This window comes from Symphalangus syndactylus, chromosome 19 (assembly GCF_028878055.3).
Source record: "Symphalangus syndactylus isolate Jambi chromosome 19, NHGRI_mSymSyn1-v2.1_pri, whole genome shotgun sequence".
NCBI classification, from domain to species: Eukaryota; Metazoa; Chordata; class Mammalia; order Primates; family Hylobatidae; genus Symphalangus; species Symphalangus syndactylus.
Genome location: NC_072434.2, coordinates 80,600,800 through 80,624,295, shown reverse-complemented (window position 1 = coordinate 80,624,295; position 23,496 = coordinate 80,600,800). Strand labels below are relative to the sequence as shown.

The 23,496-nt window shown below is 50.5% G+C and overlaps 1 protein-coding gene across 1 annotated transcript in view; it reads right to left on the bottom strand.

The window, feature by feature from the left end:
* The window catches only part of GPR137B (G protein-coupled receptor 137B), a 75,115-nt gene extending 61,154 nt beyond the window's left edge, over positions 1-13,961 (bottom strand). Inside the window, exon 1 of the mRNA XM_055234433.2 lies at positions 13,404-13,961. Coding sequence (XP_055090408.1) covers positions 13,404-13,817 — 414 coding nt within the window. The 5' untranslated portion in view covers positions 13,818-13,961. The remainder of the gene's footprint in view (positions 1-13,403) is intronic.
* Positions 13,962-23,496: the final 9,535 nt, after the last annotated feature.

Below are 23,496 nucleotides of genomic sequence, written 5' to 3'. Positions count from 1 at the left end.
CCTGAGCACCTGGATTCAGAGACGAGGCTGGTCAACCCCCAGGAACCTACTTGTCGGTTCCTGGTTAGCTCTGTTGACCTTTCTAGGCCTCAGTGTCTATCTGCGAGGTGAAAGCATTAGGACAAATATTTATTAAGCTGCTTCTACTTTGATAGCTCGATGACTTGAAGTTCCCTCCCAGGGGCAGCCCGTGTCCTCCGCCCTGGAAGCCCCGCAGGAACGGCTGCGGCCCGGCTGATTCAGCCACAGAAGCACACCCACCTGCCCGCCTGCCTATGGCCTGAGTGGAGTCCGTCTTGGCATCAGTTCCGCGCAGAGATGGAGGCAGATAATTCTGACCAGCCTCCCTGGCAGGATTCTCTCTCTTTGGCCTTGGGAATGACAAGGGCTGTGGCCACACAAGGCCCTACCATCACTGTTATGTTTCTTAACTGCTCAGCCACAAATTACAGTTCACAGTTTACCAGCCAGGGCCCTGCCCCTAATTGTTCTAAATGTACTTAAGGAAAGTGACACATTAGAAGCACAGACGAGATGCGTTTCTCCCAGTGGCAAGCGCTGGCCTGCTGGGCCCTATGGCAGGAGGGTCCCAGGCCACATGCGGCAGTGTGCGGTGTCGTACCATTGTGCCCTGATCCTTGCTGGCAAATGATGCAAAACTACAAAATAAATTCGCAGGGAAAATACCCCAGTCTGTCTTTTCCCCTCCTCACAAAATAACTTTCTGCTTCAAAAGTGAGGAGAATTCTGAGGTTTTACGATGCCCTGGGAACTCTTGCCCTTGCCGGACGTGTCTGGTATTAAATGACGCTCCCTGTGTCCTGCCACCGAGAGAATGAACATCTGGCCTCTTCGAGGGGAAGCCATGTGGGTAACGGGGGAAGCTCCTCACTGGGGGTGGGGACTTGGTCTGCTCCTGACACTGTCCCAGCTCACTGGGGCCTTCGGGAACAGCAACCAGGATGGCAGGGGACACACCCACGTTCCTCCAGGAATAATGAAAAAAACTGGGACTAGCTGACCCCAAGCAGAGAGAACTCGGGGAAGACACAATATATGCTGTCAAAGCCGCGACAGGCCACGTGTCCTGGGGGGGACGGATGACGCGTGCTGTGCACGGCCCCAGGGCACAGGAGTGGGAGTGACCCAGCACCACCCTTCCATCCTCACATTGGTCTGGACCCCACGATTCGCTGAGAACAAACCCAGGCAGACCAGAAATTCCAGCTTACCTGGAGCAGGGCCCAGGAGGACACGGAGTCTGGGGGCTTCCACACACACAACCTAAGACTAGCCAGGGGCCCAACCTGGTTGGCCCAGAATCTGGTTCTGGTGAGAATACACCTACTACGTCAACCTAAACCTAAGCCTTCACCTCCTGGTGGCACCCAAGGAAGGGGCCCTAAGAGCAGGACCAGGGCAATGGTGGGTGGAAACCCAACAGCCCAAGTCACAGGTGGCGGCTTCCACCAAGAAGTCCCTCCACAGCCATCCTGGCATCGCTTCATAGCGAATATCTGTGTTTGGGAAATATTTTGATTTCATTACAGTGAGATTTTTTAATTGGATTTGACTTTCATTTAAATAGCAGCAAAAACCACTGGTTCTTTTTAAAACATGTATCCTAGAGGGGGACTCACAGAGATGAAGGAATGAATTAAGTCTTCAACTTTCCACTGAAAACATCTCACTCTTCATATCTCTACTGTAAGGACAGCCACTAAGTCACATCGGCCAGTCAATCGCACAATGGAGAAGTCGTTGACATGAAGTCTGTTTTCCTCGCTCAAGGCTAAGTTCCACGCAGGGAGAATCTAAGTTTGACCTTAAACAGTCTGCACAGTGTCTGGCACACAACAAGCACTCAAACACGTGTGATGAAACAACCTAAATGTCCATCAACGGATGAATGGATAAATAAAATGTGGTCTCTATCCATGCAGCGCAATATTATTTAACCTTATAAAGGAATGAAGTTCTGATAAATGTTACAATGTGATGAACCTCAAAACACTATGCTAGGAGAAAGGAGAAGACGTACAAGAATACACATTGTATGACTCCTTTGATATGAAATATTAAGGATAGGTAAATCGAGATAGAAAGCAGATGGGTGGCTGCCAGGGGCTGAGGCGACGGGCACTGAGGAGTGATTGCTTAATGGGCATAAAGTTTCCCTTGGGGGTGACAAAAATGTTCTGGAACTAGATAGAAGAGACAGCTGCACAATACTGTGCATGTACTGAACATCACTCAGCTGCATGCATTCAATGGTTGATTTCATATTGTGTCAATTTTGCTTCAATACGTCTTTTATTTGGTTTTTTGTTTTTTTTGTTTGTTTTTTTTTTCCGAGATGGAGTATTGCTCTGTCTCCCAGGCTGGAGTGCAGTGGTGTCATCTCGGCTCACTGCATCCTCCGCCTCCCAGGTTCAAGCAATTCTCCTGCCTCAGCCTCCTGAGTAGCTGGGATTACAGGCGCCCGCCACCGCACCCGGCTAATTTTTGTATTTTTAGTAGAGATGGGGTTTCACCATGTTGGCCAGGCTGGTCTCAAACTCCTGACCTCATGATCCACCCACCTCAGCCTCTCAAAGTGCTGGGATTATAGACGTGAGCCACCGCACTTAGCCCAATACACTTTTTTTCTTTTTGAGATGGAGTTTCACTCTTGTCACCCAGGTTACAGTGCAACGGTGTGATCTTGGCTCACTGCAACCTCTGCCTCCCTTCAAGCAATTCTCCTGTCTCAGCCTCCTCAACAGCTGGGATTACAGGCGCCCACCACGCCTAGCTAATTTTTGTATTTTTGGTAGAGATGGGGTTTCACTGTGCTGGCCAGGGTGGTCTGGAACTACTGACCTCAGGTGATCCACCCGCCTCGGCCTCCCAAAGTGCTGGGATTACAGGCATAAGCCACTGTGCCCAGCCCCAGCACATTTTTTTGAGACAGGTCTCGCTCTGTCACCCAGGCTGGAATGCAGTGGTGTGATCTCGGCTCACTGCAGCCTTGATCTCCCAAGTTCAAGCAATCCTCCCACCTCAGCCTCTTGAGTAGCTGGGATTACAGGTGCGTGCCACTATGATTGGCTAATTTTTTAATTTTTTGTAGAGATGAGATCTCACTATATTGCCCAGGATAGTCTTGAACTCCTGGGCTCAAGCGATCCTCCTGCCTCGGCCTCCCAAAGTGTTGGGATTACAGGCATAAGTCACCACACCCAGCCAATACAATTTTTTTAATTAAAAAAAAAAACACCTGTTGAATAAATGAAATGAATCTCCATGTTCCAGTTGAACTTTATGTTGCTTTGTAAAAGCTGGGAGGATGAGGCCCTCTCATATGGATAGATGTGTGCTGTCTTCCCAGAAAATGAGTGTGGTCCTAATGGGGCCAGGCTCACGGCACGCCAAGGTTGCTCACACCCTGCCCACTTCCCTCCTCATCTGCCACCACTCATGCACTACAAACGGACCGTCACACAGCCTGAAGGGACAACATGACCTCTGACAGCTACAAAGAAGCTGTGGCAGCAGAGTCCAAGGTGCCAGGGACAGTAGCCTATGGGGTGGGAGCAGCCCACAGAGCCAACCCCACCGTGTGTGGGGGTTTTTTCACCCTGTGTTTTGCAGACTGTGTAGCTCAGCCTCGCAAGTGTGTATGCCATTTAAAAATCGAGGAGGTAGGCCAGGCGCGGTGGCTCACGCCTGTAATCCCAGCACTTTGGGAGGCAGACGCAGGTGGATCATGAGGTCAAGAGATCGAGATCATCCTGGCCAACATTGTGAAACCCCATCTCTACAAAAATACAAAAATTAGCTGGGCATGGTGGCGCACACCTGTAGTCCCAGCTACGCGGGAGGCTGTGGCAGGAGAATCGCTTGAACCCGGGAGGCAGAGGTTGCAGTGAGCTGAGATGGCGCCACTGCACTCCGGACTAGGCGACAGAGCGAGACTCCATCTCAAATAAATAAATAATCAAGGAGGGAGAGAGTGAGCTGATAATATCACATGATGTCAAGACTGCTCCCCAGCCCAGAGAGCCAGGGTGAGGGTCCCTCCTATGTGCCAAACGTGCAGGTGGCTCCCAGCCCTCTCCTTTCTACTTATGTCTGTCCTTCCCAACAGACTGTGGCCCTTCAGGGAAGAAATCCCAACTTCCTATCTCTGATCCCAGATACCTGTGTGTAGGGATCACTACAGCTTGTTCACTGAATGCTTGAAACCATGAAACTCCCTAAACCATGAGAGAAACCGAAGCCTGTTTCTGACTTGCCTTAGCAAAATAATAAAGGTGGTGATAGTGGAGGGGGATCTTGCTGACAAATAATGAGTCTGTCCTAACCCAGGGGTCAGCACACTACAGCCTGCAGGCTAAGTCCATCCCACAGGCTGCTTCAGTAAAGCCTGTGAGCTAAGACGGTTTTCACCATTTTAATGCATTGCGTTTGCTCTCGTTGTTTTAAAAAAAGGAATATGCGGCCGGGCGGGGTGGCTCAGGCCTGTAATCCCAGTACTTTGTGAGGCCGAGGCGGGCGGATCACGAGGTGAAGAGACCGAGACCACCCTGGCGAACATGGTGAAATCCCGTCTCTACTAAAAATACAAAAATTAGCCCGGCGTGGTGGCGCACACCTGTGGTCCCAGCTACTTGAGAGGCTGAGGCAGGATAATCACTTGAACCTGGGAGGTGGAGGTTGCAGTGAGCTGAGATCGCACCACTGCACTCCAGCTTGGCGACAGAGCAAGACTCCATCTCAAAAAAAAAAAAAAAAAAAAAAAAGGAATATGCAACAGAGACCATATGTGGCTCACAGGCCTAAAATCCTGACCCACATAAGCTTGAGGTAATCAACCCACTTGCAGAGTAAAACCATTTGGGCTTCATCTGTCCTCATAGGTTAATGGACTCTAAACTTCAGCTGCAGGAAACATAAAAAGTGAAATATTTATGAGCCTCTGCAGCCCTCGGGGAATGCCTGCTGTCCCAGGTACTGTCTAAACAGTCTGCTGGGGCTATTTCTGTACTGACAGAACTGGCCGGCCAAAATGTCAGGACCCAGACAGACCTTCCAACCAGGAAGCGGCTTTCCTCTTCTCACTGGAAACGCAAGGCCAACAGGAACAGCCTGACAAAAGCGGCTCTTGGGATCACATGACTTTGTTGTTTGCAAAACCCTAAGACGCTTGCAGTGAGATTTTGTAGAGGGCCTTGGATCTTGCAAATGTTCCTCTCTGGGCAGCCCTCCCCTCACTGTCATGACCCCTGCCCTCCACTCCCCGCCACTCAATGCTGAGCAGCTAGCCTGGGGCTCAGAGGGCGGGCACAGCAGCAGTGGGACAGCCATGGCTGGGCCCTGGAACTCCCCTGAGAACCTGCACTAGCCTCAGGACAGCAATCCGGCCCTGCCTCCCTGCTGGTCACTATCAGTTCTGCCTGTCTGACTACAGAAAGGCACGTGAGCAAGAAGCTGTAGCAAAGCCTGCAAGTGCCACAGTGTTCGGAGCTGACAGTAGGGCCCTCCTGATGGTGACCCGGCAGCAGCCTCACAATAGCCTCTGCTGTGGGGAAGTCCAGGCTTCCTGCGTGGTCACTGGGGTTGGATGCTGAATGTGCTGTGAGGGGTCTAATTGTTCCCTGAGTGCTGAGGGCATTAACAGGATTTAGCTCCCCCTCGGTTGGCAGGGCATCACCGAGGCAATGATGCGGCCACAGCCTCAGCTGCAGAGAGAAGAGCACGCTGCCATGGCTCGAGGAGAGGGCTCGGGCAACTGGGCTGTATATTTAGAAAGTGGCCTGCGGGGAGGTGCTGGGGGTGAATGGCAGACCAAATGAAAATAAGGAAATCTTTCCACACACACAGGCACACACGTGCACAGACACACGCACAGGCACATACACACACAGGCAAAGACACACACAGGCACACACAGGCACAGACACACACAAACACAGGCACACACATGGGCACAGGCATACACAGGCACACACAGGCACAGACACATACAAACACAAACGGGCACACACATGCACAGACACAAACAGAGGCACACACAGGCACAGACACACACAGGCACAGACACATACATGCACAGACACTCAGAGACCCACACAGACACAGGCACACAGAGGCAGGCAAGCACACACAGGTACACACACAGGCACACATAGACCCCACACACACACAGGTGTACACAGGCACACACGCATATGCACATACACACACACAGGTGCACGTAGCCACACAGCACAGGCACACATGTACATACACACACAGGTGCACACAGGCACACATGCACATACAGACACATACAAAGGTGCACACCTAGGCGCACACACGGCTCTGGCTGGCCATCAGCCCACTGAGCTGGCTCCGCAGGGAGCCAGTGCCAGGGGCTGAGGCCATGGGCGCGGGACCCAGAGGCCAGGCTGAGCACAGTCCTTGCCCTTGGCCCGCCTTGTCTGTTTCCTAAGCCTCTTACTTCTTCACAATCACCAACAGGCCTAGAAGCTTCCCTCTTCACAACTCCTAGACTAGGGCCTGGCACACGACACGTATTTGATAAACATGTCTTGACTAAACTGACTGCCAAGAGCCACAGCCGAAGCCCCTTACTCCTACAATCACCCACGTCCCTTTCCTGGTGAGCGTGGGGGACTAATTCCTGGATTCGATTTTCAGGGGACTCTTAATTCCCCACCAGCAAGAATGAGGACTATGACTCACTTCAAGTCAGAGTGTGGCATGTGTAGCAAGCACGGATCGGTCAGCCTGAAACACGGGACTTGTCCTGCCTCTGCACGCCTGGCTGGGCTGCTGGACCCCCAGTGCCTTCTGTTCTCACGTCAGGCACTGCGATTAGGCTTGCCACATGCTCCCTACGGGTGTGTTAAGAGTCACCACCGTTTTACAAACAGAAGAGTTGCTGTTTGGTGGAAAAGTAATTTTGACGGCACAGTGGGCTGGAAAAGGGCAGGGTCGGCCCGGGGATCTGACCTTCAGGACAGTGGCTGGGTGTCGAAGCAAGAGCCCGGGTTCACAGCTGTAGGCAACATACAGCGAGAATCTCAGCTAAGGGAGGAGAAAAGCAAAGGGATTCAGGACATGCGGCATCTCCTTTAACCCACGCCAACCCGTGGGATGAGTATTACGGTTTCTGTCTCCCTGGTGAAGCAGCAGCCTCGGAGAGGTGGTAACCAGCCATGGGACCCACACTGGACGCAAAGCCCGGATTGGAACACAGATCTGCACCCAGGGACCCCGCTCCTTCACTCCCAGGGCTGCCTCTTCATTCATAAGGCTTTGCTGGCCTAGTGCCCATGAAGAGCTCCCAACACCGACCATGAGCCCCTCCCATGAGCCGCAGGCCCTCACCACGAGCCCCTGGCACCATCCCACAGGACCACATGACTCACGAACCATCCCCGCTGCAGCTGAGTGTAGGGTGTGGAAGTCCCTAGCTGAGTTTCAGAACAGAACAGACCAGACCCCAATAAATGTCAGCTTCCCATCTGCCCTCCACGGCGATGTGAGGTCTCAGGTCTCAGTTCCCACATCAGTGTCCATTCATCACAGCACCTCTCCCCACGGACAGAACTCGCTTCTCCATCTCCTTCCGCAAACCACGTGACTGCAATGGCAGGAGTTTGTCATAGGGCCCAAGACAAAGCTGAACCAGCCTGTTCCATTCTGCCCAACTCGGGAACCTGGAGAGTCTGAGTTCCAGGCTGGGAAGTCCGAGGAAGAAGGGCTGGGATACACGGCTGCCGAGGTGTCACCGAGCCCACCGCCACACCAACTTCTGCCCCTGCAGGGCACAGACCTGTCTGCCCAGGAGCTGCCTGGGCACAGAAGCTACCGCTTTTGCTTCTGAGCCTCTATCCTGAAACCTGGAGGTGGAAGGCACCACAATTCCTCATGAGCAGAGACCCCTGCCTGCCTCAGGTTTCAGAGTCCGGCCCCTCTCTAAAGTCCCCATTAAAATGGCGGTTTGACACAGCGCTTAGAACAGGCTCTGAGTCAAAGGCCTTGGTGCAAAGCGTTGGTCCCGCCACTTCCTCATGCAGCCGGGAGCAGAAGTTCAGCTGTTCTCCAAAGCTGGCACAAGGAGCCACAGCTGGAAACAGCAGGTACTCAGCACTCCATGTCCCAAACATTTGGGGCCAGACAGATACTGCATACAGATGGCCTGGAGAGAGTTAGCAGAAGCAGTCCCACCCACAGCCACCTCCCCATGTTCCCAGGCTGAACCAGAAGATGGAGAGTGGAGATAGAGAAAAAGAGTTAACAGCGTGCTACCAGCAGGGCACCTCAGCTCAAGTCAGAAAAGGGAAAGACACATGGACACTGCTCACAGGGATTGGGCAGGAAAGGGGCCCGGGCAGATGCTTGCTGAGCTGGGACTGTTTGCAGATGGAGTCCCAGTGGAGCCTGACCTGTGCCCTGGTGATCTGGAGGCACCAGGCACTTGGAGGGTGATGCTTGCGTCCACCCTGGATTTTTACAGGTGGGAGGGCCCCTAGGCAGGCAAGGAGTGAAAAGCAGCCAGGTGCAGGGTCCTGAAGACACTAGTTAGGCATCCAGCCTGTCACCCATGTGGCCAAGTGGGAGTGGAGGGGCCTCAGTGATCCCATGGCTTTCTAAGAAAAAGCCCTAAAAGGGCTTTTCAAAAAGGGGCCTAAAGCCATGTGGCTGCCCCTTGAAGAAGGAATTGGGATGGAAGGGAGACCAAAGATGGGGCTAGGAAGAAGCTGAAGTCCATCATGTCAACATGGCCACGTGGCAGAGTTACCCACAGAGGCGGTGCCGGAGCAAGACCAGAGGCCGACAGGCTGGCAGTCACGAGAGAGTGTGCCCCCCCCCTGGGCTGCTGGGAAGATGGAAGGGGAGAGGCTCAGAGCATGGGGCACACCCTCTGCACCAAGCCCTGCAGCTCGAAGCCTGGCTGGCCTTGGACACGGTGGGAGAAGCTTTAAATTAGACGTAAAGATGTAATAAAGGAGTATGGGCCGGGCACAGTGGCTCACACCTGCAATCCCAGCACTTTGGGAAGCCGAGGTAGGAGGATCACCTGAGGTGAGGAGTTCAAAACCAGCCTGGCCAAGATGGTGAAACCCTGTCTCTACTGAAAATACAGAAATTAGCCAGGCATGGTGGCGCACACCTGTAATCTCAGCTACTAAGGAGGCTGAGGCTGGAGAATTGCTTGAATCTGGGAGGCGGAGGATGCAGCGAGCCAAGATCACACTACTGCAGCCTGGGTGACAGAGCCAGACTCCACAATAATAACAATAGTAATTACCGAGTATGACTAGAAAGCCACAGGATCTGCCTGAGAGGTCATTAGGGGTGGAAAGAGACTTAACATGGCAGAATTTAAAAGCAGTGATTTAGGGGGAAGTAAATCAAATTGAGCTTGCTCATGATCGCATTACCCTCAGATGTATACCCAAGGGCAGCTGGGGCTGCGTACCGCAGCATCGTTCGCATTGCACAGAGGCTCGGTCGGGGCAGTGTGGGCAAGTATTCTCACCTCTCCAGGCCTCAGTTGGGGGGTAACAGTACCCTCTGGGTCACCAGGGAGGGTGAGATGAGTAAGTAAGGCCCAGGTACAGGGACCCCGCAAAAGGACAAACGACTGACAACAACAGAAAAAAGCTTCCTCCCCATCTCGGACCTCCCATTCCAGTTCATTCCCAATTCCCAAACTGCCCCACAGCTTCCTTCCCATCCTCCTCTCCTCCTCCCCACCCAGCTTCAGCCTCGAGACACCTGCTTCTTCTCAGAGGACTCATGTCTCATTCAAGTCTCCTGATGCTTCAATATCCATTCCCTTCAGTGCCCCAAATCGTGCCTTAACTATGCTGTATGTATACTTTGATTCTCTGCAACCTGATTTTGCGCTCCTGGAGAACACGAGGTTATTTTTAGAGTTCGGTATGTCTTCCCATTGTTCAGAGGTTTCATGGCCAGGAGCGGTGGCTCACGCCTGTAATCATAGCACTTTGGGAGGCCAAAGTGGGCAGATCACTTGAGGTCCGGAGTTTGAGACCAAGCTGGCCAACATGGCAAAACCCCATCTCTACTAAAAATATAAAAATTAGCCAGATGCAGTGGCAGGTGCCTGTAATCCCAGATACTCAGGAGGCTGAGGCAGGAGAATCACTTGAATCCAGGAGGCAGAGGTTGCAGTGAACCCAGATCACCATAAAGCAAGGCTCTGTCTCAAAAAATAAAATAAAAAGAGGTTTCACATACTGTACATAAAAGACAAACCTCACACTCAGCACAGATGTGCGTTGAATCCCAGCTCCACCATGCACTGAGAGTGTGACCTTGAGCAAGTCATCTACAACCTCTCAGCCTCAGTTTCCTCCTCTGGAAAATGGGGACAATATCATTACTTTCTTCAGAGAGTTCTGGTAAAAATAAATATAACCAATTGCTTAGAAGTGTGCTTTCTTGGCCGGGTGTGGTAGCTCATGCCTGTAATCCCAGCACTTTGGGAGGCCGAGGTGGACAGATCACAAGGTGAAGAGATCAAGACCATCCTGGTCAACATGGTGAAACACTGTCTCTACTAAAAATACAAAAATTAGCTGGGCATAGTGGCACGCACCTGTAGTCCCAGCTACTTGGGAGGCCGAGGTAGGAGAATCACTTGAACCCGGGAGGCGGAGGTTGCAGTGAGCTGAGATCGAAAGTATGCTTTCTTAAACATACTTCTTAATTGTTAGCTGTCAGCCCCTTCTCCAAAAATCACATTTACTTGGTCTGAGATGGGGGCCCAAGCAACAGTCATTCTTAAAGCTCCCCACTTTAGGTAATTCCAATGGTTTGTGTAAGAGAAAGTAGGGGTGAGGGGGAGAGGGGGAGAGGAGGAGATGGGAGGCAGAGCTGGGCTGGTGACAAAAGGCTTTATAACTCCCCAGAAGTATCACAGTTTTGTCACTAAGCCAGAAATGGCTTTGTTCTGCCAGGCTCTGAGATGCCAGCACTCAGAGATGGAGACGTGCCACCTTCTCCAGCCAGCCACCCTGTGCCCTCAGGCGAAATGCCTTTGCTGTGGTGCCTGCAGACCTGGGAGATATAAAGAGTACAGGACCGTGACTTTGGGTCCCTGGGCCAGAGTGGCTCTGTCTGCCTGGTCACTGTTTCCCTTGCTCAGCATTTACTCACCAACCAGCAGATGGTGCAGAAAATGTGCAGTCCGGCCCCTAATCCGGCTCTAAGTCCAGAATTTGCATGTGATTACCAGAGAGCTGTGGCAGTTCCCTACATTTTCCTCTTCCTCCACTGCCCCCCAAAAAGGGGACAAATATAAACAGCTCAATGTGCAATACCACCATTGTCACAGTTCCTGGCGTAACATCACCTCACCTGTCTTTTGCATCTTGCTGGAACCACCTCATTTCAATGACAAAACCCAAGTGTCTGTGCAATGCAGCTGACTGCCTGAACTGGTTTGCAGGTTTAAAGCTAGTACTTGGACAGACAATACACATTATTCTCCGACTGGAAAATATGCTGATACACTGGACTTACAAGAAGTCTCTGAGTGTAGACCGATTTTTAAAAGATTATAATATCTACAAACTATCTGGCCGGGCGCGGTGGCTCACGCTTGTAATCCCAGCACTTTGGGAGGCCGAGGCAGGCGGATCACGAGGTCAGGAGATCGAGACCACGGTGAAACCCCGTCTCTACTAAAAATACAAAAAAATTAGCCGGGCGTGGTGGCGGGCGCCTGTAGTCCCAGCTACTCGGAGAGGCTGAGGCAGGAGAATGGCGTGAACCCGGGAGGCGGAGCTTGCAAGTGAGCCGAGATCGCGCCACTGCACTCCAGCCTGGGCGACAGAGCGAGACTCCGTCTCAAAAAAAAAAAAAAAAAGTATCACATATGCTATTTTTTAGCCAAAAGTACTTCTTCCATATTTTCAGTCAGTGGCTTCCACTGTACCAGAGCAATCCTTTTCCTACTTTTTTTTTTTTTTTGAGACAGGGTCTAGCTCTGTCACCCAGGCTGGAGTGCAGTGGTTCAATCTCTGCTCACTGCAACCTCCGCCTCCTGGGCTCAGCCTCCCACCTCAGCCTCCTGAGTAGCTGGAACTACAGCCTACAGGCGGGCACTACCACACCCAGCTAATTTTTGTACATTTTGTAGAGAGGAAGTTTCGCCATGTTTCCCAGGCTGGTCTCAAACTCAGGGACACAAGCGATCCTCCCGCCTCCGCCTCCACAATGCTGGGATTACAGGCATGCGCCACCGCATACGGCCTCTTTCTTTTTTGAAATAAGTGACTTTTTCTCAAAAAAAAAAAAAAAAAAAAAAAAAAAAAAAAAAAAAAAAACCCACTTAAAAGGAATGAGATGCCTGCTTGCACAGGGTCTCTGCCCATCCGACAGTTCTTAAATTATCCTCACCAGGTGACACCGTTGGCGCCTTCCCCTTCGGCAGAGTCCTAGTGAAAATGGACATCGTAGTGCTTGGAAAGCTAATGGGAATCAGAGATGATGATGACGATGATGACGGCGGCACCGCGTTATTAAACCTTTGTGCAACGCTATGCAAAGTATTTGCAAAATGCTCAACAATTACTGCACTCTCATTAAGTCAACCATCACCAGCAAAGCAGCAGTCAAGTTAATTCACGCACTCTCTCATTAGCTTATTTAATATTATGCCCCATAAAGTGATTTTTGTGTGGCTGTAAAAGAGCCCCAATCAACTTCTATGGCCTTTTCTTGGGGCCTCTCAGATGAGCTCAGATAGTAAGTCTGATGAGCGGCAGCAGCTCGGAGCTGGGTGTTACCCCAGCCTGCCGTTTAGCAATCCGGTGGAATGAGTTAGTAAGCGGCAGTTCGGTAGAGCTCCTAAGCCGGAGGTTCCAAACATCTCATCAAAACCAACACGGTCTCACCCTGCCAACGCTCAAAAAAGCAGTGTCAGGCCCAAATCTGGAGGCCAACGTGCAGAAGACCTTTCCAGGCCGGGAGTTAGGTGCCTTGGGAGGCAGGGCAAATTCTAGAGTTCAGGCCTCCCTTGGGGGCACACCTTCTATCCGTACTAACTGGCGTGTGCAGGCGCTGCTGCTTCGCGCTGAGCACTGAGAAGCGCCCCGAATCCACCGCACGATGCGGAGCCAGGCGCAGCGAGTGACCGGCGGCCCCCAGCCCTCCCCTTCCTTCTCCTTGCCCCTTTTGGGAATGGCAGGGGGGTTCCTATGAGAAATGCCCGCAAACAGGACAGGGTTCGGACAACCCCAGAGCCGGCGCCTTCTCCCTACACTCTCAGCCCTGGGGCCGGATCCGCCCCCGCGGCTGCCATCGCCCTTGCCTCGGGCGCCCCGCGGGGACCACCCCGCCAGGTGAGCGCCTCCAGGAGCCTCTCTGAGACTCACCTGCGTGAAGTACAAGTTCATCAGCGTGAGGGTGAAAAACTGCAGGCACACGGGGAAGCAGTAGAGCAGCCAGAAGACGAAGGGGCTGAGCGAATTGGCCGCCACGAAGTCTTTGAAGTAGAAGGAGAAGAGGACGGTCCGCAGGGAGGCCCAGAAGAGGCAGAGAAAGAGGAAGACGCTCTGGTAGCTGAGCCGCTTGTGGCGGTAGCGCAGCACCAGCCAGAGCTGCACGTAGATGAACACGAAGAGCAGCGCGTAGAACACGGTGTAGACGATGGTGAGGCCGAGCTTCACGTAGGGGGGCACGGCCGGGGTCAGCGTGGGCGGCAGCGAGTCGTTGCGGGCCGGGTCCCACGGCGGGGTCTCCATCGGGCCGGGGGCGCTGCCGCGCGGCCGGGGGCGCTCCGGCCTCATCGGGGCTCACGGCCGCCGCCGCCCCCGCGGGGGTCTCCGCGCATCGCGCTCAGTCTGCAGCCCCGAGCCTGGAGGAAAGAAAACAAGCCGCACTTCCTCCCCCGGCACCACATGATTCACTGGGGCGGCCTTTGTCTGCGATTGGCAGCGCCGCGCCCGCCGCCCCCGCGCGCCGACCGGCTCCGCGCGCCCCCGCCCCAGCCCGCGCGCCCCGGCCCGCCCTCTCCCGGGCACCGCTCAGCTTCGCCCCGCGAACCCCGGCCCCCCATCCTCGCCACCGCGCGCTCCCGCAGTGAGGGCCCCCAGAGCCGCACGCCTCCTCCCGGCCCCCTCCCCATCCCCGGGGCCGCGCGCCTCTTCCCCGCCTCCGGCCCCCTCCCCATCCCAGGGGCCGCGCGCTACCCGTCCCCGGCCCCTTCCCCATCCCCGGGGCCGCGCGCTCCCGCACTGCGCGCCCCCAGAACCGCGCGCCTCCTCCCCGGTCCCGGCACCGCGCCGCGCGCCCCCAAAACTTCCCAGCCGCGCCCCGCGCCTCGGGGGTTCGCACTTCTGGCCTCGCGCATTCTGCTGCTGATTGTTTGTTTTGCAGAAGTTAATTCCTTTCTTTAAAAACAAAATTAAAAAAAAAAACTTTACAAGTCCTTTCCGTCCCTCCCTTTAAAAATAAAACTTTACGACTCTGTGGCTATGAACTGGCCGGCGTCTGGAATGATGTTTATTTCTAAATGCAGAAATGCCAAAGACAGGGTTTGTGTTTTTGAGGGCAAATCTGTATACTCAGAGTGAGGAAATAGACGGTGCCTGCGGCTGCTCTCTCCTCTCCGATGCAAGCTGGGCTGTTTTCTCCCGGAGAGCCTCACGCGCTCCCAGCGCCTCACCTCCCAGCGACGCAGCTGGTGCCGGGAGGCGCGCGGGACGCGGGGCAGTGGATGGAGCCCACTGGGCTTCAGAAAGAAGTGGGGCAGCTGACGGCACACGGCCTCCCTTGTCCGATCCAACCCATCCCGAAGGAGGGTCTGTCCCCGCTACCCGAGAGCCCTTCTCTTTTGCTTTTGCTGAGCAGCTCGCTCCTCGAGGCTGTACATCGACTTAGTTTTTGCCCCGGGGCACCACGCCACCCTTGTCTTAGGAGAGCTGGGGAGCGCTCTGGGAAAAGAGGGAAAGCCGGGCTGCCCTCTGGAAACATTGCTGGGCAAGCGGTTCTGGTAAACAGAAGAAAGAAACCCGGATTTCCGAGGCTCCAGTAATTGTGATTTTTTTTCTTACTCCACTTCGTGCCTAATTGTGTGTTCTTTTTCCAAAAGATGGCCTGGCATATCCAGAATTCACCCTGGCTTTTGCTCAGAATTACTTAGTCGCTACAGCGCTCCCAGCGTATTCCAGGTGGTTCACTGGGGCCAAGTGTGCCTTTGGCGCGGGGCTCCTTTTCTAGTTTTTCTATCCTTTCCCTCTCTCCCTATCGCTATTTCAAGAGGAAATAGGGAATTGGTCTCCACGCCTCTGATCTCGTTCCCCTCAATCCCCGTTCTGAACAGCGCAAGTGGAATGATGGAATGATCGTTCTAAACAACACCTGGCCACTTTACTCCCGTGCTTAAATGCCCTTCCCTTGCTCCTCATAGTTCTGGGGATAGAGTCTAAACTCCTACCCTAGCTTACCTCCCTGCCTTATCTCTTCCAAGGTGTTAAGCAATGTTAACACCTCCTGACTCCCCTAGACTAAGAAAACTCCGCCCTTTCCTCCAACAGCTGGTCCTTCCTATCTATCCATGAGGGTGTTACTTCCTGCAGAGAGCCTTTCCAGAACTCTCCACCCACCATACTCCCAGGATTAGGCCAGGCGTTTCACCTGTGTGCTTCCCTAATATCCTTGCCTGCAACACGCTTATTTATGTGTCCTTATGATAGAAACTAGCCTTGTTTACCAGTCTCTCCCCTGGCACATTGGAAAAGCATCCGTATACATTTTATTACACTGAAGGAATACTGTTTGTCAACAGAGGTCCAGACTGATATTTCTCCCTCCAGTGTGCATGGATTCTACCTCATGATCCAAGAGGGCTACTGGCTCTCCAGACATTAAGTCCACATCCCAGGCCAGCGTTAGGAGGAACAGGGGAAGACTAAAGAGCACTTGTTTTCTCCTGTTTCTGGAGCCTTCCCAGAAAGACCACATAATGCATCCACTTTTAGCTCATTGATAGGACTTAATTACCCTAGTAAGCTGGCTACAAGAGATTGGGAAATGTAGTTTTAGTCCACGTGGCATTGTACACAGCTGAAAGCCATGGTTATGTAATTATGGATGAAGGGGTGAATGGATTTAGGAAAAACTAGCATCTTTATCATGCCTTCAAAGCGGACGAAAAGAATGCCAGATGGCTACAACAGTTCACCTCTTTGACTACCTAGTGTCAAATGTGTTTCTTATCATCTTTACAATTCTGAAAATACAATAAAGATGCTCCCACTTAACATCCCTTGTACAATTGAAAAACGTTCCAAGCCAGGTGCTCACGCCTGTAACCTCAGCACTTTGGGAGGCCAAGGCAGATGGATCACCTGAAGTCAGGAGTTCGCGATCAGCCTGGCCAACCAGGTGAAACCCCGTTTCTACTAAAAATACAAAAATTAGCCAGGTGTGGTGGCACATGCCTGTAATCCCAGCTACTCGGGAGACTGAGGCACAAGAATCGCTTGAACCCGGGAGGCGGAGGTTGCAGTGAGCTGAGATTGCACCACTGCGCTCCAGCCTAGGCCACAGAGTGAGACTCCAACTCAAAAAAAAGAAGGAAGGAAGGAGAAAAAAGGAAGGAAGGAAGGAGAAAAAAGGAAGGAAGGAGAAAAGGAAGGAAGGAGAGAGGAAGGAAGGAGAAAAGAAGGAAGGAAGGAGAAAAGGAAGGAAGGAGAGAGGAAGGAAGGAGAAAAGGAAGGAAGGAGGGAAGGAAGGAAGGAAGGAAGGAAGGAAGGAAGGAGAAAAAAGAAAAACACATTCCCTCTTTCCCCCAAAAGGATCATCATTTTCTGTGTCCAGCTCCAAGCCCAGGAGCTCTGGGTGATAGCCATTCCTCTAATTCTGTCACAATCTCATCTCAGCATTCTGTATCTTACGGACTAAATTATTAAGTTATCCATCACTAGTTTGTCCTATATACAATAGTAGCGGAAAAAAATGTAAAGGAAAGGAGAATTCATTATTAGGTTGGCGCCAAAGTAATTGTGGCTTTTTGCAATTAGAAGTAATGACACAAACCACAATTACTTTTGCATCCATTTATAAAATACATATATATGACACAGCAAGAAAAAAATATAAGTTAGAGTTCTTGTTTTTCTGAGTGGTCATAAAGCTGTAATTGCTCTCCTTAATGGACGTTACAAAATTTCCCTTTCCCTACATCAGGGATCTCAGCTAGTCAGGGGTAGCCCTGATTTCTTAGGAATCTAAGCTTGTTAATGTTTGCCACTGGACAGGCCAGCAGCAAGAGGCACTACCATGATTGAACTCTGTCTATTCACCTTTTATTGCTCATCATATAACAGCAACTCTACTTCCTCTTAATAGTTACTATCATTACAGCCAACACCATCATACTATTTTTTTGCAATTCACCTACTGGCATGAGGAGTCTGAAATAGCCAGGGTCTCAACTTTTATTTCAATTAAACCACACTTGAATCTCCTGGGGTAGAAGAGTTCCTCCTTGGTTACTAAGACTTTCAAATTAGCCAAGCCTAGAGGTGAAGGAATGAGAAACAAAACAATTTGCAAGTAAGTCATTGAGTGTTAGGGAAAGGCGCCATTCTCTTGGTTCCTGTAGCCATGTATCCTGACTGCAGGACAAATAGCACTATATGTCAGCTTTGGGTTCAGAAGAAATTCTGTATATTATAGGACACCAGTGCTACCTTTTTGTGCATTGTTGTCCTGCAGGCACCATAACTAAGTCTACAATTGGTCATTCCACCACTGGATAAGGCCAGCTGCTACTTGAGGGACAGAAATTAGCCCACCACATTTCTTCTTTTAGTATAAAGTGAGGTCCTTGGTCACAGCAATATTGTATAGGATACCATGATGATGAGCAATGCATTCAGAAAGTCCCGGGACAATAACGCAGGCACAGGGGGCGAAGAAAGTCATTCCAAGTTCAGAAGCATTGTCTATTACAGCAAGGACAAATTGCTGATATCCTACATGATTAAAGAGGTCTATATAATCTGCTTTCAGGTGGCTGTCTAGGACTTCCCCTGAGTTTGATACCTCTTGAAAGGCTCAGAGTTGGCTAGCGATGCTCATGAAAGGCCAGGTTAGCCTTGGTGGGGAAGTCCAGATTGTTACCAAATGGATCAGTCAGTCCCTGCCTGCATGGTCACTGTGCCCATGAGCCCGTTGAATAAGCAGTGGGCTAACTGGGGACAGAAGATGTCTTCCATACCCAGGGCAGGTCAACATGTCCACCTGAATACTGAGAGTCTCCAGTAGAGCTGGATGTTTTGGGGAAACTGACTTGGTGGCTTGATGGATCAAAATAACATGCAGCTCAAGATGGGCAGCTCAGATTGCATGGTGATCTGACTTCTTGATGAGACATTCAGTCTCTTCCACAGCCCAGGGGAAAGCCAATTCTTTTTCTCAAAAGAAAAATAGTTATTTGACAAATAAGGCATGTATGTGTTCCAAAACCCTTATAATTGACACTGTGATTCTCCTAACGGGGCTTGTCACAGGTAACGTACACCTCTCCAATCTGCCATTGACACTTTGAGCACCGTTAGATCCACGGAGTCATGGATGACAGAACAGATGGCATTGCAGCCTGAACCAAATGGAGCGTCTCCTCTGCCTTGGGCCCCTTCTCAAAATTAGCTCCCTTTTGAGACACCCCATAAGTGGGTCAGAGAAGCCCACTAATGTGACAAATGTTGCTTCCATAAATAGGACCTCAAAGCATTATGCTTCTGCTTCCTGTAGGAGGCGGTGTAAGGTGTAATATCTCATCCTTCATTTTGGAGGAGCTATCTCAACCTAGACTCCCTGAAATGCTTCCGTGAGGTCACAGGCCCCTGTAGACTCATGAGATTTACAACTTACATGCCTAGAATACCTGCCATCCCTGCCTTGTAGGTCCTCATAGCATGATGTCATTAATGTAGTATCACCGTGATGTCCTGAAGAACATTAAAATGATTAAGATTTCTGAAGACCAAATTGTGGCATGGAGCCAGAGTTGACCTAACCCTGAAGGAGATGGGAAAGTATCCTTACTAGATGAGACAAAGTGGCTTTTGGAGTTCTTCACTTATTGGGAATGAGAAAAAAACCATTTTCCTCCAGGAGCTGTGTGGGCTTGCTGTATTGAAGTCACCACCATATGAAGCTTATGATCACCAGTTTTATTTTCCAAGACCCCTCCATCTGTGTACCAACTGAGCACTTGGATGAAAAAGTGATGGGAATTTACCACTTCTTTTTTTTTTTGAGATGGAGTCTCACTCTGTTGCCCAGGCTGGCGTGCAATGGTGCGATCTCGGCTCACTGCAACCCCTGCCTCCCAGGTTCAAGCAATTCTCCTACCTCAGCCTCCTGAGTAGCTGGGATACAGGTGCCCACCACCACGCCTGGCTAATTTTTTTTGTATTTTTAGTAGAGACGGGGTTTCACCATGTTGGCCAGGCTGGTCTTGAACTCCTGACCTCAGCTGGTCTGCCCGCCTCGGCCTCCCAAAGTGCTGGGATTACAGGCGTGAGCCACGGTGCCTGGCTTTTTTTTTTTTTTTTTTTTTTTGAGAAGGAGTCTCGCTCTGTCGCCCAGGCTGGAGTGCAGTGGCGTGATCTCCGCTCACTGCAAGCTCCGCCTCCTGGGTTCATGCCATTCTCCTGCCTCAGCTTCCTGAGTAGCTGGGACTACAGGCGCCCACCACCACGTCCGGCTAATTTTTTTGTATTTTTTTTTTAGTAGAGACGGGGTTTAATCGTGTTAGCCAGGATGGTCTCAATCTCCTGACTTCGTGATCTGCTCACCTCGGCCTGCCAAAGTGCTGGGATTACAGGCGTGAGCCACTGCGCCCGGCCTTTTTTTTTTTTTTTTTCAGGTGGAGTCTCGCTCTGCTGCCCAGGCTGGAGTGCAGTGGCGTGATCTTGGCTCACTGCAACTTCCGCCTCCCGGGTTCAAGCGATTCTTCTGCCTCAGCCTCCCGAGTAGCTGGGATTAGGAATTTACCACTTCTTTAGCATCCAGGTTCGGGTCTGAGAGTTGGATGTGGGTACAACACTCTCTGCTGGGATGGTTTAAGTCAGATCTAGGGAGTTTTTATTTTGCTTTTGTCAACTATATTAAGCAGGCCCACAGAGGACCGCCCATCTCATTTGTCCTAACAGCTCATATTCAATTAGTTTCTGCCAAAGATCTTTGATGTGCAGGCAATTCTGATTGTCAGACTGGCCATTCTCAGACTGGTCATGATCATCATGCCTTCTATTGGGATAACCTCTCCCTTACTGGTGGTTGTGCTGCCATTGACCTCTGGCACCCAGGATCCTGGCAAACATGAGGGAGTCCACTCATCTCCAGCCGCTCTCAATAGCATCCCTGATGTACAGAGTATAGCTACAACAGTACTTTTGAGATACACTTCTCTCACCAGTGTCTCTCTCGGTGCCTTGACAAAGGGAGTGTCTTCTGGTCCCTCTCCAGGACCAGTTAGGGGATTGGTGAGTGGGATTTGCACAATAAATCCACAGCAACATTCCTATTTCCTTGGATTCCTGCTTCTACATTATGCTTGATAATTTCAGGCCTCTCAGCTTTTCTTGAATGATGTGGGCTGCCATTAATTCCAGGTTTCATTCAACCAATGAACCAGACAAACAGACCGCTCCCTCTGCTCCAGGAAGCATATTGAACAAGACTCTCTTGGTAAACAAATGTTCTTTGCCTCCTACTCTGGTTTAGCACCCTCAAAATCCATTCCCACATGTATTCCAAAGACTTTTTTTCCAGAATAAAGAGCAAAGTCTTGTAGTTATTTTGGTGTGTAATTCTCCATCCAGGGTTGGCTTTATAAAATGAGGGATATGTTGGTATCTAGTTCTGTCTTTGAAGAAAATGAGAAGTGGGAGACACAAGGCAACTTGACTTCCTCAGGCAAGAAGCATAGTTCTTCCAGCAAGGCAGGAACAGCTTCCTCACACAGAGAGAAAAGGCTGCTTTCTGTGATAAGGGGAGCTTTGTGCACTGAGTCCTCAGTCCCATCTGTCCCCATTCTCCATCCCTTGATTCCAACTCTTTCCAATCAGTCCCCGAACTATCATGTAAGAGACCAGAGAAGGCTGTGCGTTTAACAGATGTTGAAAATCAGAAACCTGGCTCAGCGCGGTGGCTCACATCTGTAATTCCAGCATTTTGAGAGGCTGAGGCAGGAAGATCACCTGAGGTCAGGAGTTCAAGACAGCCTGGCCAACATGGTGAAACCCCGTCCCTACTGAAAATACAAAAATTACCTGGGTGTGGCTGTGTGTGCCTGTAATCCCAGCTACTTGGGAGGCTGAGGCAGGAGAATCACTTGAGCCCGGGAGACGAATGTTGCAGTGAGCCGAGATCGCACCACTGCATTCCAGCCTGGGCAACAGAGTGAGACTGTCAAAAAAAAAAAAAAAAAAAGAAAAAGAAAAGAAAGAGAGAGAAAGAAAGAAAGAAAACCAACCAGAAATGCACAGGCTCTCCCTTTTGGCCGTGGTTGCAAAAGATAAAATATTCTTTTAGCATCATCATTGAAAGTCATCAAAAGTCCTAGGTTTTCAGACTGTGTGGCTTGAACTAGAATTTCAGCCCTTGCTATTCACTTCTCAAGCTATCCAGCCATTAGAATCAACCACTTTTCCCCACAGCTCTTAAATTCTTTGTGTCCCTCATACTGTTGTCTGACAGCATCACTCTGTTTCTGAAAACTTTAATGTCAATGGGATCTTCATTATACTGGGTTACCTTTACCGCAGGTGGCCACAAATGACAATTTATGCCATGAACCGTCTTAACACTATCTGAATTTTCATTTTCCTCCAGCTCAAAGAGACCAGATAACCAAGCTCAAATTCTCACCATTCTCTGAGAGTATGTGGCTGCCAATACTCCTGGTGTCCATTTCTATATTTCCCAGAGTTCTTGGTTGCAAGCAACAGAAGTAAGATTTGGTTAATTAAAGCAGAAAAAGAATTCATTAAAAGGCACATTATGTAGTTCACAAAATCTTCAAGAGTGCTGGAGGAGCTTGGAGATTAAGAAGAGGGAATGATACCCAAAGCAATGCTGCAGGACTGGTTCTAGAATAATATCACTGCCCCTACCACTGGCTCTGATACTAGTAGTTTGCCCCACAGAAAATACTAATGCTGGACACTGGAAATTGCCTGCATCAGTTAGGCAAGAAGAAAGTTGCAAGTAACAGAAAATCTGTCTAATAATAGATTAATAGTAAATGTTTGTCTTTCTTACATATCTGGATGTCAGTTGTTGCAAGCATTGATTCAACCATTTAAAAAATCTGTCAGGGATCCTGGCTCTATCTATCGTTCTTCTCTATCATCCTTAGCATATTTGCTTTAATCTTCAGAGTTGTCCTCTCATGGTTGCAAGATGGCTGCTCTAGCTCCAGCCATCACATTTGCATTCAAGGCAGAAATTGGAAGAAGACAGAAAGAGTGACTCCTATATCAGGAGGACAAGCTTTTACCAAAAAATCCCAAGTCAGGCCTCCACCTTTATCTTTCTGGCCAGAAGTGTGCCATAAGCCATCTAGAGCTATAAGGGAAGCACTCATTTGGCACATCCAGCCTCTATAGTAGGGACAGGCAAAGGGAAGAGGTTACAAAGGGTTTAGGATAAATGAATCCGTCTCTAGAGTAGATTATGCAGTCCATGCTTCCTTAAGTCACATGCTTCCAATTCAAAGTCTGGAGCAGGGGCGTTTGATTAGCAGAGCCTAGACCGTGTGCTCTCATCTTAGTAGCAAGGGTGGCTGACAGCATGACTCCCTGGCATCTGCCGCTTCTATGGTGGAAGTTTCCACTTCACTCCCTTCAAGTAGGGAATTTCCCAGGTGGAGAAAGGGAGTGCCCGGCTGGAAGTCCAGATGGGGACAAATACCTTTCCATACTGTTACAGATCTTCCCAGATTATTTTATGCGTGTTGTTAAAAGTTGAAAATTGGTCGGGCGTGGTGGCTCATGCCTGTAATCTCGCACTTTGGAGGCCAAGGTGGGTGAATCACCAGAGGTCCAGAGTTCAAGACCAGTCTGGCCAACAGGGTGAAACCCTGTCTTTACAAAAATACAAAAATTAGCTGGGCATGATGGCGGGTGCCTGTAATCCTAGCTACTCGGGAGGCTGACGCAGGACAATTTCTTGAACCCTGGAGGTGGAGGTTGCAGTGAGCCGAGATCACACCATCACACTTCAGCCTGGGTGACTGAGCAAGACTCCATCTCAAAAAAAAAAAGTTGAAAATTCACGTTTTGGAAAATGTACATCACATTTGCATGAGATTATCTCTTTTATTATCTATCCTCAGGAATTCTTTTCTATTTCCTTTTAAATATTTAGGGAGTGAAAAGAAGGCAAGCTAAAGACGGAATTCCTGTTCTACAACTTGGCTGGTCTCTGAGATCAGGCTACCAACAG